Source organism: Puma concolor, chromosome C1, assembly GCF_028749965.1.
Source record: "Puma concolor isolate L17-30 chromosome C1, mPumCon1.1.hap2, whole genome shotgun sequence".
Classification (NCBI taxonomy): domain Eukaryota; kingdom Metazoa; phylum Chordata; class Mammalia; order Carnivora; family Felidae; genus Puma; species Puma concolor.
The window spans coordinates 62,512,525-62,537,560 of record NC_141674.1 but is presented as its reverse complement, the minus strand read 5'-3'; the positions used below and the strand labels follow the sequence as shown (position 1 = coordinate 62,537,560).

The following is a 25,036-nucleotide window of genomic DNA, read 5'->3' as shown; positions in this document are numbered from 1 at the left end:
TGTGAGGACGTGTGGTCTCCCTTAAGACAAATAACTAGTTAGTGTTCATAGCTAGAATTTAATGACTTCTAGTGTTATTTTCTTAAGCATACGTTCATTCGATAATATTTATGAGTACAAAGCACTTGCCTAGTTAGGCATTATTGTATATGAAACTATTGACTAAATCATAGTATCTAATATAACATATAAACAGTTTTATGAACTCATGGGTATAATCAAGATAGAACTATTAGTATGAGCAGGATGTATAAACTCATGTGTCGTAGCCAATTTGAAGACAGTAGGAACAGTGCCTATGCAGATTTTTCTGTGAACCCTCAGACTAAAGAATGGGAGAGAGAAGCAATTTGTATTAGAGTTCGAAAGAGTATTGGGTTCATTGGGTTGGGATGCATGGTATGTTACTGGGGTGATCTACATTATTAACTGAATTTACGTATTTGAGTTTATGCACTTTTTAAAGTGTCCATAGGGTTTCAAGCTAGTAAACCCAAAACAAAATAGTTAAAATCAGGACACTAATGGAGAAAATGGTGAATTTAAACTATAATAGAACCATGTTCAGGGCACCTGGGTGGCTCAGTCAGTTAAGTATCCGACTTCGGCTCAGGTCATGATCTCGCAGTTTGTGGGTTTGAGCCCCGTGTCAGGCTCTGTGCTGACAGCTCAGAGCCTGGAGCCTGCTTCGGATTCTGTGTCTCCCTCTCCCTCTGTCCCTCTCCCCGGTCACACTCTGTCTTTCTGTCTTTCTGTCTTTCTTTCAAAAATAAATAAACATTAAAAATTAAAAAGTAAGAGGTGCTCCATATGCATTTAATGAATGAATCTATGTAAGTGGGTAGAAAGGTAAACAACTCAGCACCTCAGTTATGAGAGGGGAGAGCATAGCTCCTCATGAATTTGTGAGACTGGTGTTGACTGGATGTGTGTGTCGGCACCCTTGTTCACGTGTGTATTGACTTGGCTAGGCAGGCAGTATAAACAGTGGAGATTACTGTATATATATGTGTGTGTGTGTGTGTGTGTATATATATATATATATATATATATATATATATATATATATATACAGTGGCCAAAATGGAGAATGACCACTAGAGATATAAAAGGAGGACAGATTGAATTCCATGAGTTCAGATGTTTTGGAAAGATCTATTTTTTATTTCTTGTTCTAGGGTGCTGACAGTAGAGAGTTAGTTAAGAGAAGCAATAGTAGGTCCATGACAGTGGATGCTGTCTGTTTGAAGGCCTTTTGGCAAGAAGAGTGGTCTTGGCTTTACTACAGCGGGTCATTAAAAACAATGTTTTGCAAAACCTGCTACTTTATAGCTAATGGACATTGGGTATTATTTAACTTCTCTGGGCCTTACTTTCTAGATCTAGAAAAGAAGATAGCTATTCCGTGGGATTAAGTGAGATGTTTGTTAAGTATTTACCTCATTTTTTGGTACACAGTAGGTGCATAACCATGATCAGGTTTTATTGTGTTTTTTTTTTCTAAGCAATTGGTAGCTGCAGTTACTATGCTTCATATAACACAGGGTGAAATCACAAGACAGAAATGTATTAAGCTATACTTAACATGGATGATTTCATAGAGGGGGAAAGACTAAAAGTCATAAAGAAATCATTATTCAATTTGATTATGTTAATTTTGTGTCATGTGATTTCTACAATGACTTATAGAGAGAAATAAGTAAAATTCACCCCATTTTATAGGCAAGAAAACAGAAGCCTAGAGAGGTTAAGTGGAATAGCCAAAGTCAAAGCTAGTAAGTAGCTGAGTCATGATTGAAACACCAAGGTTTATCTTACAGGAGGACATGTTATTTTCTCTCAGTCTCATGTTGTGTGAAGTAGTAGTGATGCAGAAGAAGGAATAGTTATCAATGACATGAAAAGAGAAGACAGTGAAGGATGTGGAGACTGAATGGGCAGAGTGGAAAGTGAGAGGTCCTGCTTATGATATGGAATCATAGTACCACACATGCTGGCTTTGGCCAAAGATTTGGGCAACGAGTGCTGATCATTTCTTTACCGTAACACCAAGAGCAGATTCTTCCAGCATCAGTACCTGGAGGAAGCACCAGAGAGACAAATAGAATTGGGTGGGAGGCTGAGTTGCTTACTAACATGACTTCAAGCTAATTTTTTCCCTACTAATGACAAAAAAAAATTACATATGTTCCCTCAAAGTTCTTTTATGTAAAAAATTCTTTTAGGCAAAAATTTCTGTATAAAAATTTGCTTCATTTCTAAGACAATAAATAAAATTAGTGTTGAAAATCCCAGTCCATGGCCCTAAAACATTTTGAGCTTTTTTTTTTTTTTTTTTTTTTAGGCAAAGTCTTGCCCCAGTGTCTGCATGAAAATGAGATAAAGGAATGAGAGAGAAACTAACTTGTACGGCAAAGTTAGAGAGAAATTGGAAAACTGAAATGAGTTTATATGGGAGGTCAGGTACCCTTGCCTCTTGAAGGTCATTCATTCTCCTGATCTCTCTTCTCTACGGGACTGGCTCAAAATGAGCCAGTGTGTTCCAGCCTTTTGAATTAAAGTAACACAATTAATAGAAGCTAAAGAAAGGTAGCTACTAAAGAAAAGTAGAGGAACGCTCATTTTTTTTTTTTTTTTATTATGTGAACAACTCTCAGAGCCAAAAGTCAGAGCCATTATATCAATATTAAGATGGTAGACATGAATATTTTCGGAAGTGCAGAACAAGTATAATATGGACTTCTAGCTAATTGTGCAGTTAATGAAAGCTACTGATTGAACAACTAGCAAATAGGAGTTCTTTTCCTTTAAAAAAAAATGAGATGCTTTAGAGAGAGGGAGATCATACTCCCTAGAGTGTCTGAATTGGGACAAATAAGATAGAAAACAGTTGTCCTTGATCTGCTGTGCTCCCTACTGAGAGACGGTATATCCAGATTTTATAAAATGGAGATAAAGAAAGAGTGGTTCAAGTATGTGTTTCCTTGGAAAACAGTGGTCAACTGGTGCCTGTCAAGGTAGTTGGGAGATAAGAACAAATGGAATTGTGCTTAAGGGGTTGTGTTGCTTAAAGGCTTTTTAGAGTTTGTTTTTTTACCGCTGTGTAGCATCTCTCAAATCTTTGTGGAAACTCTGATAAGTCTCTGTGACTATACTTAAAATTCTAAGCCCTGTCACGGAGAGCCATTTGGGCTGGAGGGTGTGAAGGAGAAGGATAAGAGTAAAGACAGGTATTTCTTCCCTTAAAGTCTGCATCAGCTGCTAGAGCCATCTGTGTAGCTGCCAAGCAGAAATAAAAGAAACAGAGAAAAGAGTAAGGAGAACACAGAGAAAACAAGAAACCTAGGAAGCTGTTAAGTGTAGGATATTTCATTTGAAAATATATTCTGTAAAAAAACAATTGTTAACACAGATCTGTTGATTAAAAACTCAAAAGCAAGTTTGTCTTTCTCTGGCCCACAGCATATGCCATGACTTTCAGGATGTGCATCTTCCTTACAGAGATTCAGTGTGTATGTTGCTTTCTTGGAGATTTTTGAAAGTGCTTTTGGGTAGTAAGCACATTTTGGGCTTCGGTTAGTTTCTAGACTGTGTATCTGTTGCATTACATCAGCATTACTGCCTCAGTCTCCTAGAATCCCTTTTACTGATTCCATGTGCACGTCTCCCAGCTCTTGCACTCTCTACCTTCTTCAGAGGATACTTCTTTAGAGGACAGACAGCCCTGGGCCATGGAGCTGCTTCACCCACAGGTGCAAAGCGCCTGAAAGTGCTAAGGAGTTTACTTTCCCCTGGGGTGGCCAGTAGCCATGTCTGACTGGAGCAGAATATGAAAGCCCAACTCCTTCCTTAAGGGAGGAAAAATTCTAATATTCCTGTAAGAGTTTCTCCTGGAGCACATCCTTGATACATCACTTGCTCATGAATCCTGACTTCAGGTCTGCTTTTGGGGGAACCTGAGATCAGACAACATCTCCTCCTACACACACACACACACACACACACACACACACAGAAGCATCACCTCAAAATATTTTTAAAGTGTCTTGGTAGTTTGCAAACACATAGATCTTTCTAGTACACCTTGCTAGCTGGATATGGTGGATGTTACAGTAGATACAAATTTAAATTTTACGCACAGAGAATACTGTGGCTACCAAGGATGATAATGAAATAAGTGCTCTTACTAAATAAATAAAAGATTAATCGGTTATTTCTACAATGAAATAGATACTTACAAATGTTTTCCAATAAAATGGCTTTCAATAAATAAATAAATAAATAAATAAATAAATAAATAAATAAATAAATACAGTTGGTTTTCAGTTAGATGTGGTTTCCTATTGAAAACTTCTGGAGACTCACAGATTACATAGATTTTTATCTTGATAATTATGCACAACCTATGTGAAAAGGGTATCAAGTCTATTAACCTATATTAAAAAATTTTAGTTTGATTGTTGCTAACATAATTCCCACAATTAAACCAATTGCTTAATGGAAAAACAATGATATCATAATTTTTTTTTTAGATATAAAACCTGCTTCATCGTCCTCATCCAGAAGTCACCCATGCTCTAGTTGCAGTGAAGATGAATCCACACTGGGGGATAGGGAAGCCCACACTGAGAACAGTCCAAACAAAAGTTCCAGAAGTTCATCTTTTCAGGAGTCGAGTGAAAATGATGAGGCAGGAAAATCCTGCCTTCCAATTGAGGATTCCCAAGAAGTTGAAATTGAAGACCAAGAAATAATGACAGCAGATGTAGAAACCAAGCCTTTGCCAATAGAGGAATGCTTGGAGAATGTTCTTGAAGAAGAAATGGAGAAAGGAACCCAAGTGATTGCAGAGGGCATATCTGAGAAGTCCAGGGAACATGTTTCCAAGGAAGAAAAAGAAAAGGATAAAAGTAAGCTTTGGGAAGGAAGCACTGCTAAGGTGAAGGACAAAAAGGCAGGTCCCTATAGGGTGGAGAAAGGTGGTAAGTATGGCCATTGAGTTGACCTGCCATTGTTCCCATGCATGGAAGCTGATTTTGGTCATTGCATTCTGCCAAAGCTTGGGAAATACTATTGTGATAATGCCAGAGTCATTCAATTATTTTCTTATTTCTCTCTTCATCACATAATCATACATGTACACTCAGCTTGCTGTTTTTCTTCTATTGCGTTTTAAAAATTACTTGATAAACCTTATATAGCTTGTTTCCTATTTTCTGTAAATTCCTTCTTATGGTAATTCTCTTTCAAGAATCAAATAAAACACAATATGTGTCTGAAGGCAAGGGTATGTGTGGCTTTTTAGAGATTATTTAATACTAGGAATACTATTTGTTCTTAGCTATATATGCATATATATATATACACACACATATACGTATACACACACACACACACACACACACACACACAGCTAACATTGGTAGGTACTTCCTATGTGCCAGTTCTAAACACTTACATATATTAACTCATCTACTCCCCGTAATAGCCCAATATCCCCATAGTTAGGTTCTATTATCATCATCTCTTTTTTCATAGGTGACAAAATTATGTCTCAGAGAGGTTAAATAACTTGTCAAGGATTATGCAACTAATAAGAAGCATTCCTAGGATTTGAATTCAAGCACAGTAGTTCCATATTTTAAAGATTGTCTATTGTATCTGTGCAATAGGAATTTAAATTTAGATAAAAATATGAAAATTTCATAGAAAACCCCTAACTTTACTTTGAGTTCTTCTCTGAAACTGAGTAACTTCCTGACCCAGGGGTTCCTGAGTGAGTATGCAGCATAGTTCCATCTGACATGGGAAGAGTGGAGAGTGTCCCACAGTAATCAGGTCCCAGGACGTTAGACATGTGGAAAGTTTGATGTCTTTCTCAACTTTAGTAGGACAGGTAAGGGACCAAGTTGTGTCCTGTGGACAGCTGGACCTGCCAGATATTTGGCTTTCACACAGATCCTGTGGCCTGTAATTCTCTCTGTTCCCTGCTCCTTCTCATCTGTCTCCTTTGCCAACATAGTGGGCATTCTTCTTAATTCCAAGATAAAATCTGTGCTCATATTTTAGTATTACTAAAATTCATCTGCTTAAAACTTATGAATACTTTTAATGTTTCTAACATTTATAGAACCTTAAAAGCTGTAATGAAACCACTGTGGCCTACATGTAGGAATTGAAGATGTTGAATAGTTATCTTTCAATTCAATCATTATCATTAACTTTCTACTATGTGCAGGACACCATGGTCAATAAGAAATGTGTAATGTGAAACAGAGGGTACCTGCCATGAAATGCTAAGGGGAAATCTTGGCACGCCAATAATTAGACAAAGGTCAGTAAGTAGTCATTCGTAAAACCAGAGAAGGTACAAATGCTATGGCATTTCAAAAGAAGGGGAAAGTCCCATTTGGTTAAGTACACCTTGAACGTTTTTGTGAAAGATTCTTTTGAGGAAAGCTTTAAAGGTTAGGTATGATTATTAAGATGGAATGGAGGACAATAAAAACATTTCACATGGTGTTATGTAGCAAATTTGAATAATTTTGGAATGAACAACTTGACAAACTTCCACCCACAGGCCAAATCTGGCCTACCACTTTTATTTTTTTCTTGTATTGTCAGTGAGCTAAGAATTTTTTTTTTTTAATTTAAAAAATTTATTTATTTATTTGTTTAAGTAATCTCTACACTCAACGTTGGGGCTCAAACTCATGACCCCAAGATCAAGAGTCGCATGCTCCTCTGATTGAGCCAGCCAAGTGCCCCTAAAATTTTTAAATGGTTGGAAAAAATCAAAAGGATATTAATATGTAGTGACATAAAAATTCAATTCAATTCAAACTTCAGGGTCAGAAAATAAAGTTTTACTGCGACAGAGCCATGCTCATTTGTTTGTTATTAACGCTGCTTTTGCATTGCAAGGGCAGAGTTAAATCATTGCTGCAGAGACCATATAGCCCACAAAGCCCTAAGAATTCACTGTCTGGCCCTAAATAGAAAAAGGTTGCCATCTTCTGCCCTGGGATTATAACACAGACCCCTGAGATTTTCAAAAGGATTTTTTCATATAAGAGTTAAGATTCTTGTTAAAATAATTTGAAACCCTTTTATAAAATAATTCAAGTCTTCAATCTTGGATTTCATTGCTCATTTCTGGAGCATACGATGTATAATCTAGGAAATTTGTACGATTTGACAAGCTGCTGCTCAAAAAAGGTAAAGATGTTAAAGTTCATTAGTAACATTGATGCTATTATTACTTCTTTTACCTCCATTTCAGACAAATAGATTGTTTGCCTGGACTTGTGTACATAGACATCTTTTTGAAAAGTAAGATGCATATAATGCAGGCTGTATTTAGGTGATGGATGGAATAGCAGAAACACTAGTCTAGGATTATGCCACTTGGAAGAAAGTGAGGTGGTTTATTTTTTTCCAATGTGTGAAATAAAAAGTGTGTAGATTTATCTTAAATATTTTTCTTAAATATTATGAGAAGTGTGTACTCTTGATTTGATAACATCTATAATTCTAAAGCATTTTATTATCTTTTTATTTTTATTTATTTTTTTTATAAACTCTTTGTAACGTTTTATTTATTTCTGAGACAGGGAGAGACAGAGCATGAACAGGGGAGGGTCAGAGAGAGGGAGACACAGAATCTGAAACAAGCTCCAGGCTCTGAGCTGTCAGCACAGAGCCCGACACGGGGCTTGAACTCCGGACCGCGAGATCATGACCTGAGCCGAAGTCGGCCACTTAACCGACTGAGCCACCCAGGCGCCCCTGTTATCTTTTTATTAAGGCAGGTTCAACACTAGATGGCAAGGTTTGTGACTTTTTTAATCTTTCTTAGGCTTTAACACAGGTACTAAGACTCTCTGTTAGTGTTTATTTTTTATTAATAGCTTATGAAATAATAGTTAGAAAATGGAGAAGAGCAGATTTTAAAAAATGACCCATAGATTTAGCACACACACAGGAATTACTTTCAACATTTGGTCAGTTTCTAAACTTTGGGTTTACAAACTTACGTTGTCATATTTTTTATAAAATGTTTTATCTTGATTTTTATTATTGTTATACCATAAGCATTTTTATGTCATTATGTAATCTTTACAAATATGTTTCATGTCTGTGTGTTATCCCGTTTTGTGGTTTTCATATAATTTAATCATTACCCAATTATTGATATTTATATTTTTCCTATTTTCACTATTGTTAATAGGACTTTAGTATCTTATTACCTAGGGTAATTTAAAGCCTATAGTTATTTTCTGAGGATAAGTTCCAAAAAGTGTAATTTCTGGATTACATTTTAAGGCTTTTGATAAAATGTGTTTTTTACAAAAGCCTGGTTGAAAAGTTTAAACAATATGGGACAGAGAAAATGAAAAGAAAATGAAATGAAAGCTAGTTTTCCTTTTCTCCCTCTATTCTTTCCCATGCGACAGAGTCATAACTGTGGAGAATATTTTTTTAGGTCTGATTCCAGAAAAATTTCTCTCTATACACATATATAAATGAATGTATGTATTACATATATACATATATTATTTTTACATACAGATGGAAATGATACATTTTGTTTTACAACTTGCTTTTTTTTCACTTAGTACTGTGTCTTCAACGTCTTTTCATATCATTGCACATAACTGTATTTTACTCTTATCTACTATACATAGTATTCCATCGTAGTGCTTATTTTATAACTTTGCAAATTTTCTTAAAAATATGTTGCCTTCTGTGCAAGAATGGGTAGATTTGTTCTATGACCCATCTTCCACAAAAGGACAAAATTTCTGGGTTATGGAGGCCCAGAGACAAAGATAATAAAGTAGGGTAGAAAATAAAACATTGATAGACTAAAAAAAAACAAAAACAAAAAACAGCCAAACAAAAAAACATGTAAAATGTTCAGAATGATGTAGAAGGATTAATACTATCAAAATTCAAGGATGTATAGATTATAACTCTTGGGTGCTGATGTTTTAAGTATATACAAGGAAATGATACAATGAATTTGTAAATACTTAAAATAACAGATTAAGAGAAGTCATAAATAGTCTCAAAGACCCTTACATGAATAAACATTCTAAGAAAATTTCAGATAAAATAAACTGGGTCCTGATTTGCTTGATGTCAAGCAAAGAGGTTATGGCTAATTCCTTTTTCTTAATTGAGCCTTCAGTTAGATGGCTCAGGGAGAGAGGGATGGAACCGAAGTTAATGCTTGAAGTGAAGGTCACACAGGTGACTATGCTGCAAAACACAGTTTACGTAAATTAGATTAGAAGGCGTGGTAAAGATTGAAATGTGTACTATTTTACTTAGATCTCTGATTAGAACCTTAGGTCAAAATGGGAGCTGAGGTAATGTGTAGAAGATTATCTCTCATATTTGTATGGTGCCAAATTAATCATTTTCAACCAGATTTAGAATAAAAACCGTGATTATGTTAAGAATAGGTCTGTGGGCTATAAAAATTACATTCAGTTAATGATGTTTTGTAGTGTCCAAAGTAACACAACTTAATCTGAATTGTTTTTACCTAAAATCAAAGCAGTGGATAAAGTAGTAAAGTGCTATATTCAGTGCCTACGTACCTTTCAGATTGATAACGTAAAGTGATATTTTCCTTCTATGTTATATCTCACATTATTAACTGGGCTTTGTCACCAACAAATCAGATGAATTGATATAAAAGATGTGTTATATGCAGTGAAGTGGGTAAAGTGAAAGATTATAATTGCTAGCTACAATGAGATAGTGTCCTTGGGAAGTAATTCAATATGATAGGGCACAGTGTTATTTTTATGTGTTATTTTTCTCTGTTATTTTCAGTTTAAGCTGTATTAATGCATTATGACACGATCTTTGTTTTATGTTGTAATGGCGGAACAATTAAGGTAGATTAATTTGTGAGGTTAATATAATTTATACATCACGAATATAAATAAAATATTAAGAATAGAGTACTGTAATATAAAGTAAAATATATATTTATATGTAAATGGGAAGATGTCATAGTGCTTGGCTAGGAAATATAAACCTAAATAATGTTATGGCTAAAGTAATATTCAGTTTGATCATCATGCAGGCAAGTTAGATGGTCCTGATGAGAGAACAAGACAATCATGTGTTATGATTTGCAGTCCAAATACCATTTCTGGATGAATTGTGAAAGCACACAGTTATTTGTTCCAATAGATTTCGTCTGCCAATAAATATGTTTTGGTTATCTGCTTTATGCCACACTGTTCTTGGTGTGAACATCATCAAGTCCCTGCCCGTATCAGAGTTTATGTTGTAGTGAGAGATATACCTGAGAAGTAAAAAATTAACAAGTAATGAGGTATCCTGGACTAAGTGTAGAAGAAAAATAAATCAGGGGAAGAGGGCAGAGTAATGGTTTGAGAAAGGGGTGGTCATCTGAAGAAAGAGCACAGGAAGCAGAGGGAATAACAAATTGAAACTCTAAATATGGGGAGCATAGTTGCTGAGTGAAGGGTCCGGAAAGGAGGCTGGTGTGACAGGATCAGAATGGGAGAGACAGAAAGTGGGTGAAGATGATGGGGGTAAGGTGGGGGGGGGGGGGAGGAAACTTGTATGCCAAAGGGAGGATTTTATTCTGAGGTAGGAAACCACTGGAAAAGTCTTAGCATACTGATGCCATGATCTGGAAGTTTTAGAAAGATTATTCTAGCTGCTGTGTGGAAGACAGACTTTAGCTCTCTGCAGCTGTTATCTCTGAACAGCTGTGGTCTTGAGTTTGTAATTAATCCTGGGTTTGTGTGGGCCATGTTTCAATGCCGGAGGTAACACAGGAGCATCTTTACTGTGTAGGTAGATGGTGTTAGTCATGAAGTTTGTCATGGTGACTAGCTGGGAACGTAATTGATTGGCCACGCAAAGAACGATTGAAACACACGGATGGTATTCAAGGTGACCCGGAACTTGGGATAAACTTGGATATGTCTTCACTTTGCCTTTATGGACTTCATACCTTCTTAAAATTAAGATGAGAAGTTCTTAGCAAAACTTTCTCCTGCTACTGAAATGTTCAGGATTATTAGCATTTTTTCAGATGGGATCAGTTTATTTTGTTTCAAAACAAGCAGAGAAGAAGGAATGTATTTAGAAAGCTTGCCTACTAATAGTGAAAACTCTATTCTTGTCACCACTTTTCAATTACAAAATTATCAAATATAGAAATAATTGGAGGAGATTGTGGCATTGTTGGCAAAGCATGGGGACATACGGCCTTTCATCATTATAGGTGAAGTCGTTAGTTTTGATACCTCATTTTTTGAAGAACATATAAAAAACATGTATCAAAGCTTCTAAAAATATGCTCTTTGAGCCAGCAATTCCAATTCCAAGAATTTGCCTTAAGGGAATAGTCAGAAAAAAATACAAAAATGATTATAAGTGGTATTTAAAATAGCTTTCTAATCACATGCACACACACACGCACAAATAGAAATAACTCAAAATTTAACAGCAGGCAGTTGGTTAACCAAATTTTTTAAATGTTTTATTTATTTTTGAGAGAGAGAGAGAGAGAGACAGAATGAGCTGGGGAGGGGCAGAGAGAGGGAGACAGAATCTGCAGCAGGCTCCAGGCTCTGAGCTATCAGCACAGAGCCCGATGCTCGAGCCCACGGGGCTCGAACTCGTGAACCTCTAGATCATGACCTGAGCTGAAGTCGCCGCTTAAACAGCGTAGCCACCCAGGCACCCCTGGTTAGCCAAATTTTAGTAAAAACTTATTAGAACATTCTATGCAGTTACTGAAGAATCTTTTTTTATTTGATGATATGTGGAAATAGTCACAATACATTGGTAAATGAATAAAATGGGGTAAAAATGCTATCTATACTAAGAGGAGGCTAAAAAAATACATAGATTCACCCATATGTTAACTAGTAGTTCTGAATGGTGAAACTAGGATATTTTTTTAATGTCTTATTTATTTTCAAAAGAGAGAGAGAGAGAGAGAGAGAGAGAGAGAGAGAGAGAACATGGGTGGGGGAGGGGCAGAGAGAGACAAAGACACAGAACCCACTCTTTTTAATCCACCTAAAAAATTTTTTTTTAATGTTTATTCATTCTTGAGAGGGAGAGACAGAGCGTGAGCAGGGGAGGGGCAGAGAGAGAGGGAGACGCAGAATCTGAAGCATGTTCCAGGCTCTGAGCTGTCAGCACAGAGTGCAATGCAAGGCTCGAACTCACAAACTGCGAGATCATGACCTGACTGGAAGTCAGGTGCTTAACTGACTGAGCCACACAGGCGCCCCCCTTTTTTTTTTCTTTTTGGTACTTTATAGTCTTTTAAGGTTTTAGGTAAGAATATTTCCCTAGTTAAGGAAAGTATTGTATATATTATTTTAAAATGTTTTCATAATGAAAAACCTCACATTATCAGATAATAATATTTTCGTATTTAAAAAACATCTTAAAATATTCTACATCATTTGAGTGGAAAAGGTGCTTTTCTAAGAAATTCTCTGTGTGAGCCTCTTCTATTTTGCTATGAAGGCTATGAGAACTGACAGTTACCTTTGCTTTTAATGGTCATCTTTAGAGAGAGGGAAGGAGAGGAGCCTCGGGGGGTGAAGAGCTAAGTAGTTAAGGACACAAAGTGATGTGTCACATTGCTGGTGCCAGGGATCAGCGTGCACAGTCCTTTCCTCTGTGTAGAAACCCTCAAGGTTAGACCCTGGCCAAGTTCTTGCTTTTAAGTTTCAGTTTCAGAACATCTGAGGAAAAAATGACCAAGTGAGGCCTTTTCTGGTCTCATACCTAATAAGTCCTTGATGCTCAGGCCAGGGTCCCATTCTTGCTAAATCTGAAGCAGGCATCACCTAACTATACATCTACTTCCAAAAGCCTTCTCATCTACTTCCAAAGCCTAACCCTCCAGGGGCAAGCCAGCAGACGTGGCCAGGTGCTGATGACAGTCCTGAGACAGAGTGACTACATGCTTCACTGTCCATTCTGAGTGAGTTGTCATTTCCACATTATGCTAATACCTTTTGGCTTCTTAGAATAGTCTTTGGTTCAATAGTTGTTAATTGTGTATTTTAATCATTGTTTTTTATTATTATTATTGTAAACCATATTTCTTTAAAAATTTTTATTGAGGTATAATTGATGCGCATTATATTATTTTAGGTGTACAACCTAATGACTCCATATTTATATAATAAGCCATATTCCTTTATAGTCTACAGGTTACTTAGAAAAAAACCCAGATGTCTCATTGGCTTTGATGAAACAAAGCTTCAAGTAATTGCTATGAAATCAGACCTGCTCCCATCCTCCTGTCCCACTGTCTTTGGGATTTCTATTTAAGAAATCAGCCAGGCAAATTTATACACAAGGACATAAAACACTGCTTATTTAAACTCATTAGTTATATACTGTTAACATTATTATAGTGGGCAAGATGATATTTAGCTTCTATGTACTGTGTTCCTAAAATAAAGATTGACTTGATAACAAACCCAACTATAATCAAATTGTCATGAGTTGATGTCATCTCTAAACTATATTGTTGTAAAAAAACTTTTTTATTTGGCATACTGGATGAATGAGGAAAATTGATGTTCAAAAAATTTTTAAACAGAATACATATTTGAACTATTTGATGCACCTATTTTCACTTTCATGCTTGTTCTCTTAAGATTAATAAAGTTAAGTCATTCCATTTGTCCCCCCAGAAGCCACATGACACAGACATTTCATTATTTGCTTCCAAACACAGATGGATCAGTAAGTAACTACCCCTTAGCAATTCACCTTAAGGTGAGCAAGAGACCACATTCTAATTCTGTTCTTGAAGTATAGTCTTTGGGTCAATTGAATCAGAATACGTAAGAGGAAAGAAAGAGAAAAAGTAAGAAAGAAAAGAGGGAAGGAAAGGAGAGAGGAAGGGAGGGAGGGGGAGAAAGAGAAAGAGAAATATAGATATAGAGGGAGGGAGGAGGGGAGAGAAGAAGGAAAAGGTATTTTGGAGATAGATAGGTTCTTATCTGGGAGGGCAGATCTAGGTCTAGTGTTATTCCAGTGAGCTTTAATTAACCAGAAGGTGGCATAATGGTAGATGTCAGGGATTTAAGAACATGGATCATCAGATGATAGGCAAGGGATGTAGACAGGAACATGTCAGAAGCTAAAGACAATTGATATTACAGTGTTGCCTAGAATCCTACCAGATGGGGTGGTTATACTTATAATAGACATGCTCATCAACATCATAGCTATTATTTATTAAATGCTTAGGCACCTGCTAATAAGTGAAAGATAAGCATGCTCTACATATATTACTTTTTAAATCTTTCCAATAACCACTGAGTAGGTATCTTTTTTGACAGATGGGTAAACTGAGGCTTAGGCTTAAGTCAAAGAACTTACCGAAGGTAACACAGTTAGTATGGAATATGGGACTTGAACTTAGGTTGTTGTGTTTCTGAAGTTCCATGACTAGTAATCAGCTGCAGATAACAGGAATTTCTACAACAGCTTTTATTGTCAAATATATAGGAATCATGCAACAGCCTTTTTTGCTCTGTCCACATGGAGCGAGTATTGGGGTCAAATCACTAAAATCTAATGGATGAAATGTTCATAGTTTAGTCAGCTCTGGTAGTTTCAGCAATTTCAAAGAGCAGTGATGATTGGTGTTATAAAAGCCATAACACGTATTTCTAGAAAGGAAAAGGCAACTAAACCTCTTTTTAAATCTTTTCATTGCATGTGCATTTGCCAAATCTGTCACTGCTTCTGGCTATTGTCTTTTTTGTTTGAAGTACTTCTTTGCATGGATTTCTGTACTTCATGATCTTCCATTGTGCTTTTGAAATTACGGCTTGGAAGCTATTTAATCTTAATAGATTTTAAAAACAAGGTCACATTTTAATGTGAATGCTTTAAAATTAACCCCACTTGTTGAAATGATATGAAATACCTCAGCAATGTTCCCATGACCTGTTTTTATGCCTTTTGATATCTCATGTGATCTCCAATCAGTTGGGCAGATTGTAGCAGAAGCTGTGGAACCTGGCTGCCACTGTCACTCTGACACTGAGCCTGGTGTTAGCAGCACAGACGAGGAGGAGAAGCACTGGAGGAAGCCAGAGATTGACACAAGTGCAGGTAAGGGCACATCATTACCTAGCAAAGACCTTTAGAAATCCTCTGCAAGACAGCCTCGTTTCCATCTTTCATCTTCCGACCCTTGCTTCCTCCTTCTTCCACCTTTATTTTCTTTTCAACTAATGAATTTGATGGCAGGAGGTGGTTGAGAGGCCTTAGGGGAGCTTTAAAGCTGACATCAGATATGAAGGTTATTATTCTTTTTTGAATGCATTAGTGCCTAGCTTGGAGGGAAAAAAGACTTTAGATTATAAAACAAAATATTGGTAGGGATTTTCAGATCAGTCTTATTGCGTAGTCGGCCTCCCAGTCAGTTGACTAGAGAGGAAGATTTGCCTAACTGACCCACTGGAGATCCAGAGAGCCAAGGCACATTTCATAATGGTTTATTTGAACTCCTTATTTTTTAAAATTGGGGAAGAATTTGTTGCCATCAGCATATGACTTGGCTCTTGGTGGTGAGTATTCCAGCTGCAAGATTTCCAATTAGAGTGACTCAACACACCATGACTCCTATGCATTGGGGCAAACATCCCATGTCCTTGAAATCAGGTTTCCCCATATTTAGTAGCAGGCTTTTTAAAACCACCCTGATTTGAATTTATGTATGTATATATAGGGGGAGGGGTTATTCATTTCATTCATCCTATGGTCACATTACCCCCACTTCTAATTTTTGAATATTTCTTTTTGAGAGAGAGAGAGAGAGAGAGAGAGAGAGAGAGAGAGAGAGCATGAGCGGGGGAGGGGCAGAGAGCGAGGGAGACACGGAATCCAAAGCAGGCTCCAGGCTCTGAGCTGTCAGCACAGAGATCATGACCTGAGCCCAAGTCAGACGCTCAACCGACTGAGCCACCCAGGAGCCCTCCCTCCCCCCCCCACTTCTAATTTTTAATGACAGTCATTAAGCACTGTGAGGTTATTTGAGATTTTACCCCATTTTCAAGCAAACAAGTTTGCCAGCCATGGTTTCATGGTGCTAGCAGAAGACACAAGTCTCCTGGGTCAGAGAAAAAGGACATTATTACTCACAATAAATGGTAGCAAGGATATTTGCACATATGCTGGTTCCCTGAGCTCCAGTTCCCCCTGAGTAATGTGGAGAGGGCCAGTGATGCTTGAACATACAGCAGACAAGTTATAGGAGAAGGAGCCCGAGGGCTTAGAGAATTCAAATCCTTTGTGGTGGGCATTCCACCAGAGGTGTTCCAATGTGCTCACAGATATTCTGCAAGGCGGGCCTGGCAGTTGTTCTTGATCAACTCTGATTCAAGCAAGAAAATCTGGTTTATTGTAAGCAGTGGAAGAGGAGTGTGGAAGACTCGGCAGGGCTTCCTGTGTGCCAGAAACTATGCTAAGCATTTTACGGTTTACTGTCACAAGGATTCTGTGAGTCAAGCATTTCTATTCCCATTTTATGGATAGAAGAATGAAGGCTTAGAGAGGTATTGTTTCCTAAGTTCACACACATAGAAGTGGCAGAGCTGATGTTCTCGTCCAGATCTATCTGACCCTGAAGTCCACACTCATTCCACTAAATCAAATTGCCTCTGTTTATGAATATTGCTTGCTCTCTTATATTCCTTTCCCCCTAAAAGTCCATGATGTTACTATCCAAAAACATGTCATGTTTTCATACTGATACTTCTTAGAAGGATTTCAATTACTTTCTCTCTCTTACCTCAGGAATGTCATGTCTGACTCCCCCGTGGTGTTCGTGTTCATATAATAGCTCAGCTGGATGCCATTAGCCCTTTCTCTCCCAGAATTTAGGCACAGTATATTATTATATGGTGGCTAGGCAGTTTTATTCCCCCATTTTCCTTAATGTTCTTTAATTAATCCATAAATTTAAAGGCTAGCTTAGCAAAACAGAGAATTTTATTTAAATGTTTTTCATAACTGACTTATTCATATACTTTCATGCAAGAATTTGAATAGCAACAAATATACTATTAAAGAGACTTGACACACTTTGTTTTAATTTAATTTTTTTAAATCCAGTAATAATCTATAATGAGATACAATGGACCAATGAAATGAAATATGAATAATGAAATAAAATTCAGGTGAATTGGCTACGTGTTCTCTGAATGAACATTTGGCTCTACATTTCCCTCTGGCAGCTTTTAGGTACAATTTAGTAAATAACTGCTGTGACATGCTGAGGACCACCTATAAAAGTCAGCACCAACCCTACTGACAGGCCTGAAATTTCTGTTACTTCTTTGAAAGAAGACATCAAAAGTTACCTTCCAAATATGTTTTTAAGGGGAATGTAATATCAGCTATCACTGCCTTACTTCAAAATGGCTTATTGTAATAGCTGCAAGAGACCAAGGAAATGCCACAAAGGACAGCTGTGTTTTGTGTTAGGAAATGGAATGATAAGACAGTCCTGAATGGGGTATCAGAATAGGGAAGAAGATCAGGGCTTTAGGTTTCTGGAAGATTGTTGGCAGTGGGGTGGGGGGTGGGGATTAGATGGCTAACCAAAAAGCCAAGCAATAAAAAATATGAGGAAGACACATGTGCCCACTTTATAAGTTTATATAATTTGGAGGTTGACACACTGGTGTGATAACCTATAGTATCTAGTCCAGGGGCCTCTATAAATGAAAAAGATTAGATTGATGGCGAAATTATTAAGATGACCATTTTAGAAATTCTTATCTCCCTAAGTATTATTCTACAGATGAAAAATTTAAATGCTTTGGGTATTTGGCATGGCATACCTTTATTTATTTTGCGTGGGTCATTTCAACAGAAATGCATGTATTTGTTAAATAGTAAGAAATGTATTTGAAGCTTTTAAGAAACATACTGAACTTACATTTATTGAAGTATGATGGCTAGTACACCCAGATTTGCCAGGGAATTATGGATGAGAACTTATGAAATAACTTCAAGAAGGTTATTTATGTTGAAATTTGTCCCAGACTACAAAGTCCTGTCTTGTTCTGTGATCCTGTTTTGCCAAAGGCAAATCAGTTTCTGAACTTAGATGGGAGGTATCCTGACCTATAATACAAATTGGTGTCTTTAGTAAAAAGTCTTACCTTGAGCTATAAAGTTATTTGATGACTAAATCTAGATATAGTAGCTTTAAAATGTGGGAGTAATGTGTGGGATAATAATCAGCTCACACTGTATTTTTGTGATTGTGTTGCCGAATGCCCACACGAGTACAAGAAACACAGGCCGAGGACAGGCATATTATGATGCTATAGGGAACAATGATTTCTAAGAAATGAAATACTATTTTTCTTATTGTGTATTTTTCTGCAAGTCCTAATATTTCAAATGAAAGTAGGAGGTGTGTGTGTGTGTGTGTGTGTGCAGGGGTATGTGTGTGCATGAGAGAGAGAGAGATTACTGTAAGATATGGGGGTTTTGTTTGTTTTTAACATTTCTGATATTCAATTTTCCTTTAATATCAATGTGTCCATTAAATTGATAGCACTTCTTTTCATCACGAAGAGCCATTATTTAACCATGGTGCATGATGTAGTCGATGGCATCCTAGAATCGAGGAAATGTTTTATATATATCAGTGGCTCCTTGATATTATATATATATATATCTCATGTATGATTATACAGAATCTCTCTTCCCTGTGCACTTTGATTAAAACAACCTTGCTTTCTAACCTTATTTTGCAGCACTGAATAGGAATTTTGTGTTGGAGGAAAGGGTACCACTCAACTCAAACAAGGAATCCAATCAAGTTGTTTCGGAAGTGGACACACTGGAGAAGAAAGAGGCAGTGGAGGAAGCTGAACTTGCCCAGCACAGGGATGTGGACACAATAGAAGGGAAAGGGGATGCAGCACGGTGGGGAACAGCTGGGGTTAATGAGGTTCCCTTGGGGGAGTGGAAGCCAACAGCAGAGCAGCCAGCCTTAGTAGAAGAGTTTACAGAGGAAAGAGGGATCCCTCAGGGCATAACTCGTGGGGCTGAGGCAGAAGCAGAAGGGGATAAGAGGCTGGGTAAAGAGGAGGTAAGCCCCAGGGGGAAAGAAGCAGCCGGAGCCTCTGGAGGTCTGCATGAAGGTCAGGATGAGGCTCCTGAAGGGGGGGCCTTGCCGCCTACAGTGCTAGAGGCAGAGAAGGTGGCTGCTGAAGAGGAGCAGGGCTCGGAGAAGACAGTGTTTGCAAGCCAGGCAGCGGCTGTGAACTTAGAGTGTGTGCAGGAGGCAGCAGCCCCGAGGGAGGCAGTGACAGCGGAAATGAGAGAGGCTGAGAGAGGGGAGGCCGTGAGTGAGGCAGGGCCTGAAAAGCCTGATGTGATGAACAGTGAAGAGGAAGCATCTACAGAGGTAGAGGACTTGGGAGCCATGGAAGATGCTGCATCTGAGAGAGAGGATGGTTCAGAAGAGGCAGTGCTTGGGGGAGAAGAACCAGCCAAAGAAAGGAAGGTAGTTATGGGAAGGCAGACACCCTTGAGCTCCTCAACTTCTGAGAAGGCTGAGGCTCCCCGGATGGGAGTTTTGGAGGACAGCCTGCAAGAGCTTTGTCAGGAAGATGCTGAAAGGGAGGAGGTTGAGACTGAGCCAGAATCTAATAAAGAAGATGACAGGAAAGAAATGTTACCCAAGGAATTAGGTGTAGCGAGAGAGAAGAGGAAAATTGAGAGGCCAGAGGAACCTCTGGAGGAAACTGAATCTGAGAGCGGAGAGGTGAGGAGGGCAAATGCACATCAGGGTGAAGACATTTTAGAAGAAGAGCAAAACTTTAAAGGGGAAGAGCAGGGAACTGCGAAGGAAGTGACACCTGAGGAAGAGACACAAGTCCCCCCAGTTGAAATGGAGTGTGGTGCTGAGGGTGAGGCACCCATGGGGGCATCTGAATCACTTGGAGACACAGGGCCACAAGGAGGAGATTCACTGAGAGAGACAGAGGTGACCATGTTTGAAGCGGCACCCGCAGATGAAAAGTCACTGGAAGACACAACAGCTCTGAGGAGAGAGGAAGGAGGGGAAAGACTGAGGGAAGCCCAGGACCCAGAGCCCAAAGACAGAGCAGAGCTGCTCCCCCAGGAGGACGGGGCTCCCTCAGGGCAGAACCAGGGGCCAGGCCCTGAAGGGGAGGGGGTGTTAGGAGCTCCTGAAACTGAGCTAGCGGGAAAGGGGCAGGTGCCCCATGTGATGACCACAGCTACAGGTGAGGCCCAGGAGTGTGCAGCCAAAGATCAAGATAGCCTGGCAGGATTGGAAGGCGGGGATAAGGAAGGGCCCGTGCAGGGGCAGCAAGGAGCCGGGGTCACAGTGATGACCCAAGGTGTTTCTGAGGAAGACTGCATGAAGGCAGAAAAGCTGAGTGAAGAAGCTATGGGTGGGGACCCAGAAGAGGAGGCTAATGAAGAGTGCCCCCTGGGGACAGGAGTGATGGCCAATGGGGACACAGACGGGGCTGGGAGTTTGCAAGGGGGAGTGGCGGTCGCTGATGAAGATCTCCACCCAAGGGAAGCGGCAGGAACGGCCACCGAGGAGAAGAGGGAGGTGTTGGCAGATGTGAACACGGCTGAGGGGAAAACAGAGGCAAATAAAGCCTCCTCCTTGTCAGATGTTGCTGGCAAGGGGCCTCGGCACGAAGTGGATGACTTACCGGGGAAAATGGCAGCTGCAGAGAAGGTGGAAGTGGTAGAGGAAACAGCGCTGGGCAGGGGGGAGGTGGCGGCCGTGGAGATGGTGACAGGGACCTGGGTGGGGGCTCCACGAGACCCTTCGGATCCCGGAGGGAAGGCCCCACAGCTAGGGCAGGATCCAGAGGGCGGGGGACTTGATCCCACGCAGGGAGCGGAGTCGGTGGGCGCCGAGGCAGGCCTGGAGGGCTGTGCCAGGGAGCAGGAGTTGGGTGCAGCTAAGGAATCCAGCCTGAGAATGTCCCCAGGGAGGGAGTCAGAGCCTGGGAGAGAGAGTCTACAGGGGGTGGAAACACTCCCTGCAAAGCCTGATTGCCCTGAAACCCAAGAGAAGCAAGCAGTTTACAGTGCAGAGAGAGAAAGAGAAAGTGAGAACGCAGATGTCTCCCTGAGCAACATGAAGGCCTAAGAGACTTTGTGGCAGAAGGTGAGTTTAAGCCTGCTCTGTTCGCAGGACTAAATAGATACCCCACCTGAGGTCCCCTGCTCTCCCCGAGGGCTCAAAGCCTCATCAGTCCTTGCACGCAGCTGCACACAGCGGCTTCACTTCTGTGCTGCTTAACCCTAAGCCCAGGAGGACAGAGGCTGGGTAAGGCCCAGGTGGAGCCAACATGCACCCCCGGCCCATTTCTACTCCTTTTGCCCCTGAGTCACACTCTGCTCTGCGGGCACAACTCTCTGCAGTGGTGAAATCCGTGGCTCCTTTTCGGGGCTCCAGAGATGAAATCAAGAGAATGGGCCACAGGGACGTACCACAGACAAAAAGAATCACTCTCTATTCCCGAATTCATTTCCCTTTTAGTGGTTAAAAGGATGGCTGTGATTATTTGCCTTGCGATGGGCTCTCTGCCTTCATTTCTGCAGCTTTCGTGAAGTTTAATATAGATATTACATAAATTATAAAATATATGACGATATTAAAAATATATACAAATTATGAAAACATGTAAAATATTGAAGATTGTAACTAAAGGCCAAAAATATTTTTTTAGCATTTCCTGCATTCCTGCTAATTCCTTGATGCCCTCATGTCCTTAAGTGCCTGTTTCTACTACCCTGAGTGATTTTACTCAGTTCTATCCTTTTTATTATTTTTCAGGATATTTCAAAGATGTCTTCCAGAAGACTGAAAGAGTGGGGAAAGATGCACCCAATCGTCTCACTAGAACTTTAGATTTTATCTTAAAAAAAAAAAATCATTGTGCTTGTCTGAGCTGGTTCCCAATCTGGCAGTGCTGGTCAGTAGCATGGTGAACACCTTGAGAATAGCTGAGTAGATCTGTAGGACCCTCTCTAGGGGCACTGGTTCCTAATGGAGGGCGGTGAGGCTGTTACGTATTCAACATGGCTAACGTGTCTCTGTTCCAACCAAACTGATGGTTCTCACGTGTTTGAGTTTTACCAAAGAGCACCTGAAAGGCTCAGTCCTCACATCTGTTTAAATTCCTTTTTATTTCTAATCAAATATTAGTCCCAGTTTCAAACATCAGAGTTTTATTTCAAGTCCGTAGCTTGGGGCATTAATGATTTGTGAGAATGAGCTCTAAAGGTCCTTCCTTGAACACTCAGTACTAGGATTGCTCTAACCCTGTAAATCCTCCCAGGAAGGGATTCTATGGCATGTATATTCACTTACATTTAGGAATAGTCATTCATCCTATTTATACCAGAAGGGTAAAGTGGCAATCTTATTTCAAAATGCCCTTTGTTTTTGTGTGTGTGGGTTTCTGTACTTCTGCTTTCTGAGGTAGACATAAATGCTTGTGGCATTTTGTCCCTGGGGGCCTTATTTATAGGTCCATTCAAATTTAAATCAAAGTAATAAATAATTTAGCTGACTGAAATGAGTAGCAATAATTATAGCAGGTAAACAGTGCACATGAGCACATACACCAACATTCTAAACTCTAGATTCTTTGGTTGATGTCATTTGATGGAAAAGAAACTTGGATTAAATTAATGTGCTGCTCACCTTCCCAAGTTCTGTTATTTCAAACCTGTGAACTAACCTTGCAGGGCATTGTAAATCAACAGTCAGAATCACTTTCTAAATTACCCCTTGATATTACTAGAAGTAGTTGTGCATCAGCGTGCCTACTGGAGATTTCGATTTCCTTGAAGACATCTTTGTTCATATAGCAGTACCCTAAAGGGTACATATGTTTGGCCATCTTTTCTCACATGAGGAGGTGAAACAAAATTTCCTAAAGCGGTGATTCTCCAGCTGGAGTACACATTAGACTTGCGTGGAGTACTTTCATGAATGATTCAACCCCTGGCCCCCTTCCCCAGAGATTTGGATTTAATTAGTTTTAGATGGGTGTCGACGTCAGCTGTTTTGTTTTTTGGGTTTTTTTTTGTTTGTTTTTGAAATTCAGTTGATTCTACTGTGGAGCTAAAATTGAGAAGAGCTGCTCTTAATCATCATATAATCTATGCTGGCTGCTCTACACTCTGTGTCCCTAGGGGCCAGGCATATTATCTTTTTAGGTATGTTTCATTTTAATAAAGGAGCTGTTGAATGATCAAAGCTATAATGGACCGTGGTTCTCAAAATGTGGTCCCTTGATCAGGATATCAGCATCACCTGGTACTGTTCCAAATACTAATTCCCGCCCTCATCTCACACCTATTAAATTGGAAACTCTGTGGCTGGGGCTTCGCAGTGGTGTTTTAACAAGCCCTCCAGGTAATTCTGATGTACTCTAAAGTCTGGAAACTGCTGTTGTGGACTATGGATTGTACCGAGGATTAGTCTCAGTTGGAAAATAGATTGCAGAAGCATTGTGAACTTTCTCTCTTTGTCTCTCTCTTTCTTTTTCTGTCTATTTCTCTTCCTTTCTCTAGGAAAGGGCACTCACTATAAAAGTGATGGATTCATATTAAGCTCAATTTTATTATGGCTGCAATGATGTGTTTATGAGGTCTTTCAGCCCCATCCCCCATTGAGGCTTGAACATCAGCCATAGCATACCATAGATCTCCATCGTCTGTCTTAAGTTTTATGAGTGGGTTTCATCTACATTATATCCAATTCCATCTATTACTGAGCTGCATTACTGTGGCGCTCTACAGTATTTTTTCCTGATCTCAACCTGAATGCCACAGAGCACTGTGAATACATAGCACCTTATGGGAAAGATTGTAAACTTGTTAATTCCATTGAAGAATGAGTTTTGTACAATGTGCTAAATGGAAATTGCATTGAATTATTTTTATATTTAACACATTCCGTCAAAACATTCTGCAACATAATTCTACAATCTGCATGTGGGTTTAAGTGTGAAATTCAGTGTTGTGATATTTTGATTAAATGAATTAATTCTTTCTCTGCAAATACTATGTTGATAAAACTGTATGTGAAACTGAACTGATTTTTCCCCTAGTTTCATCATTAAAAGCATAAACAAACTATATGTTTACAGATAAGACATGTGAATGATTCTTTATCAATAAGATTAGACTTTGAACATCTTCTTTGTCCTTTCATTACAAAGTTTAGACTCCATAAAGCAGAGAAAATTAGTTTATTGAGCTGTTTATATTGACTGTCTATATTCAAACATGTCTTTCATATACATGAGATAATATTAGGAAAATTATCACCATTTCATAAATAAGTAAATAAAAGCTCAAAATCATGTTCTTGTCTAAAATCATGGTCGGTCTCAGGTCTTCTGACCCCAAACACTGATGTTTTTCATCTCTCACACTATCTTCTAGGAAGAGATGTTTTAATAGATACTAAGATACTACATGCACACTTATACATGTTTTCGTTTACTTGTAGAAGGAGGGAGAAAAAACTTAGAGAAAATAAGGAAGGGTGAGTTTGAGAGTGACTTTGAAAGAATTCCAACTGTATTTATTCCCTGTTCTCTTTTATCTCTTACAGCTGGCTACAGTGACAGGAAACTTCTTTTAAATGATGTATTCAGGTGGCTTAGAAGAGGAAAGAACAAATCTCATTAATATATACTGTATCAGCAAGAAGGGAATTATATTTACAGCCAATCAAAGAATATGGTAAATTATTTAAATAATTGAAGAGAGAAAAGTAGACAACCAAAGTAAAGGTAGGCAGAATAGGCTACTTATTTTTTTAATTAAGCCTTTTCTATGGCTTTATAAATTCTTTGTTATAAGTTTGAAGTATAGTTGAATTCCTTAAAATTTCTAAGACCAGTAATTTTGCCACAATTATTGCCCCTAGAAAATGATTGAGAAAAGA

At 38.8% G+C, this 25,036-nt stretch overlaps 1 protein-coding gene across 13 annotated transcripts in view; it reads left to right on the top strand.

Annotated features, from left to right (window-relative positions):
* The window catches only part of ERICH3 (glutamate rich 3), a 130,052-nt gene extending 105,606 nt beyond the window's left edge, over window positions 1–24,446 (top strand). For all 13 annotated transcript variants that reach the window (XM_086717295.1, XM_086717293.1, XM_086717294.1 and 10 more), the window contains 4 exons: window positions 4,533–4,982; window positions 15,037–15,162; window positions 18,825–21,232; window positions 21,905–24,446. In XM_086717295.1, coding sequence (XP_086573421.1) covers window positions 4,533–4,982; window positions 15,037–15,162; window positions 18,825–21,214 — 2,966 coding nt within the window. In that variant the 3' untranslated portion in view covers window positions 21,215–21,232; window positions 21,905–24,446. The remainder of the gene's footprint in view (window positions 1–4,532; window positions 4,983–15,036; window positions 15,163–18,824; window positions 21,233–21,904) is intronic.
* Window positions 24,447–25,036: the final 590 nt, after the last annotated feature.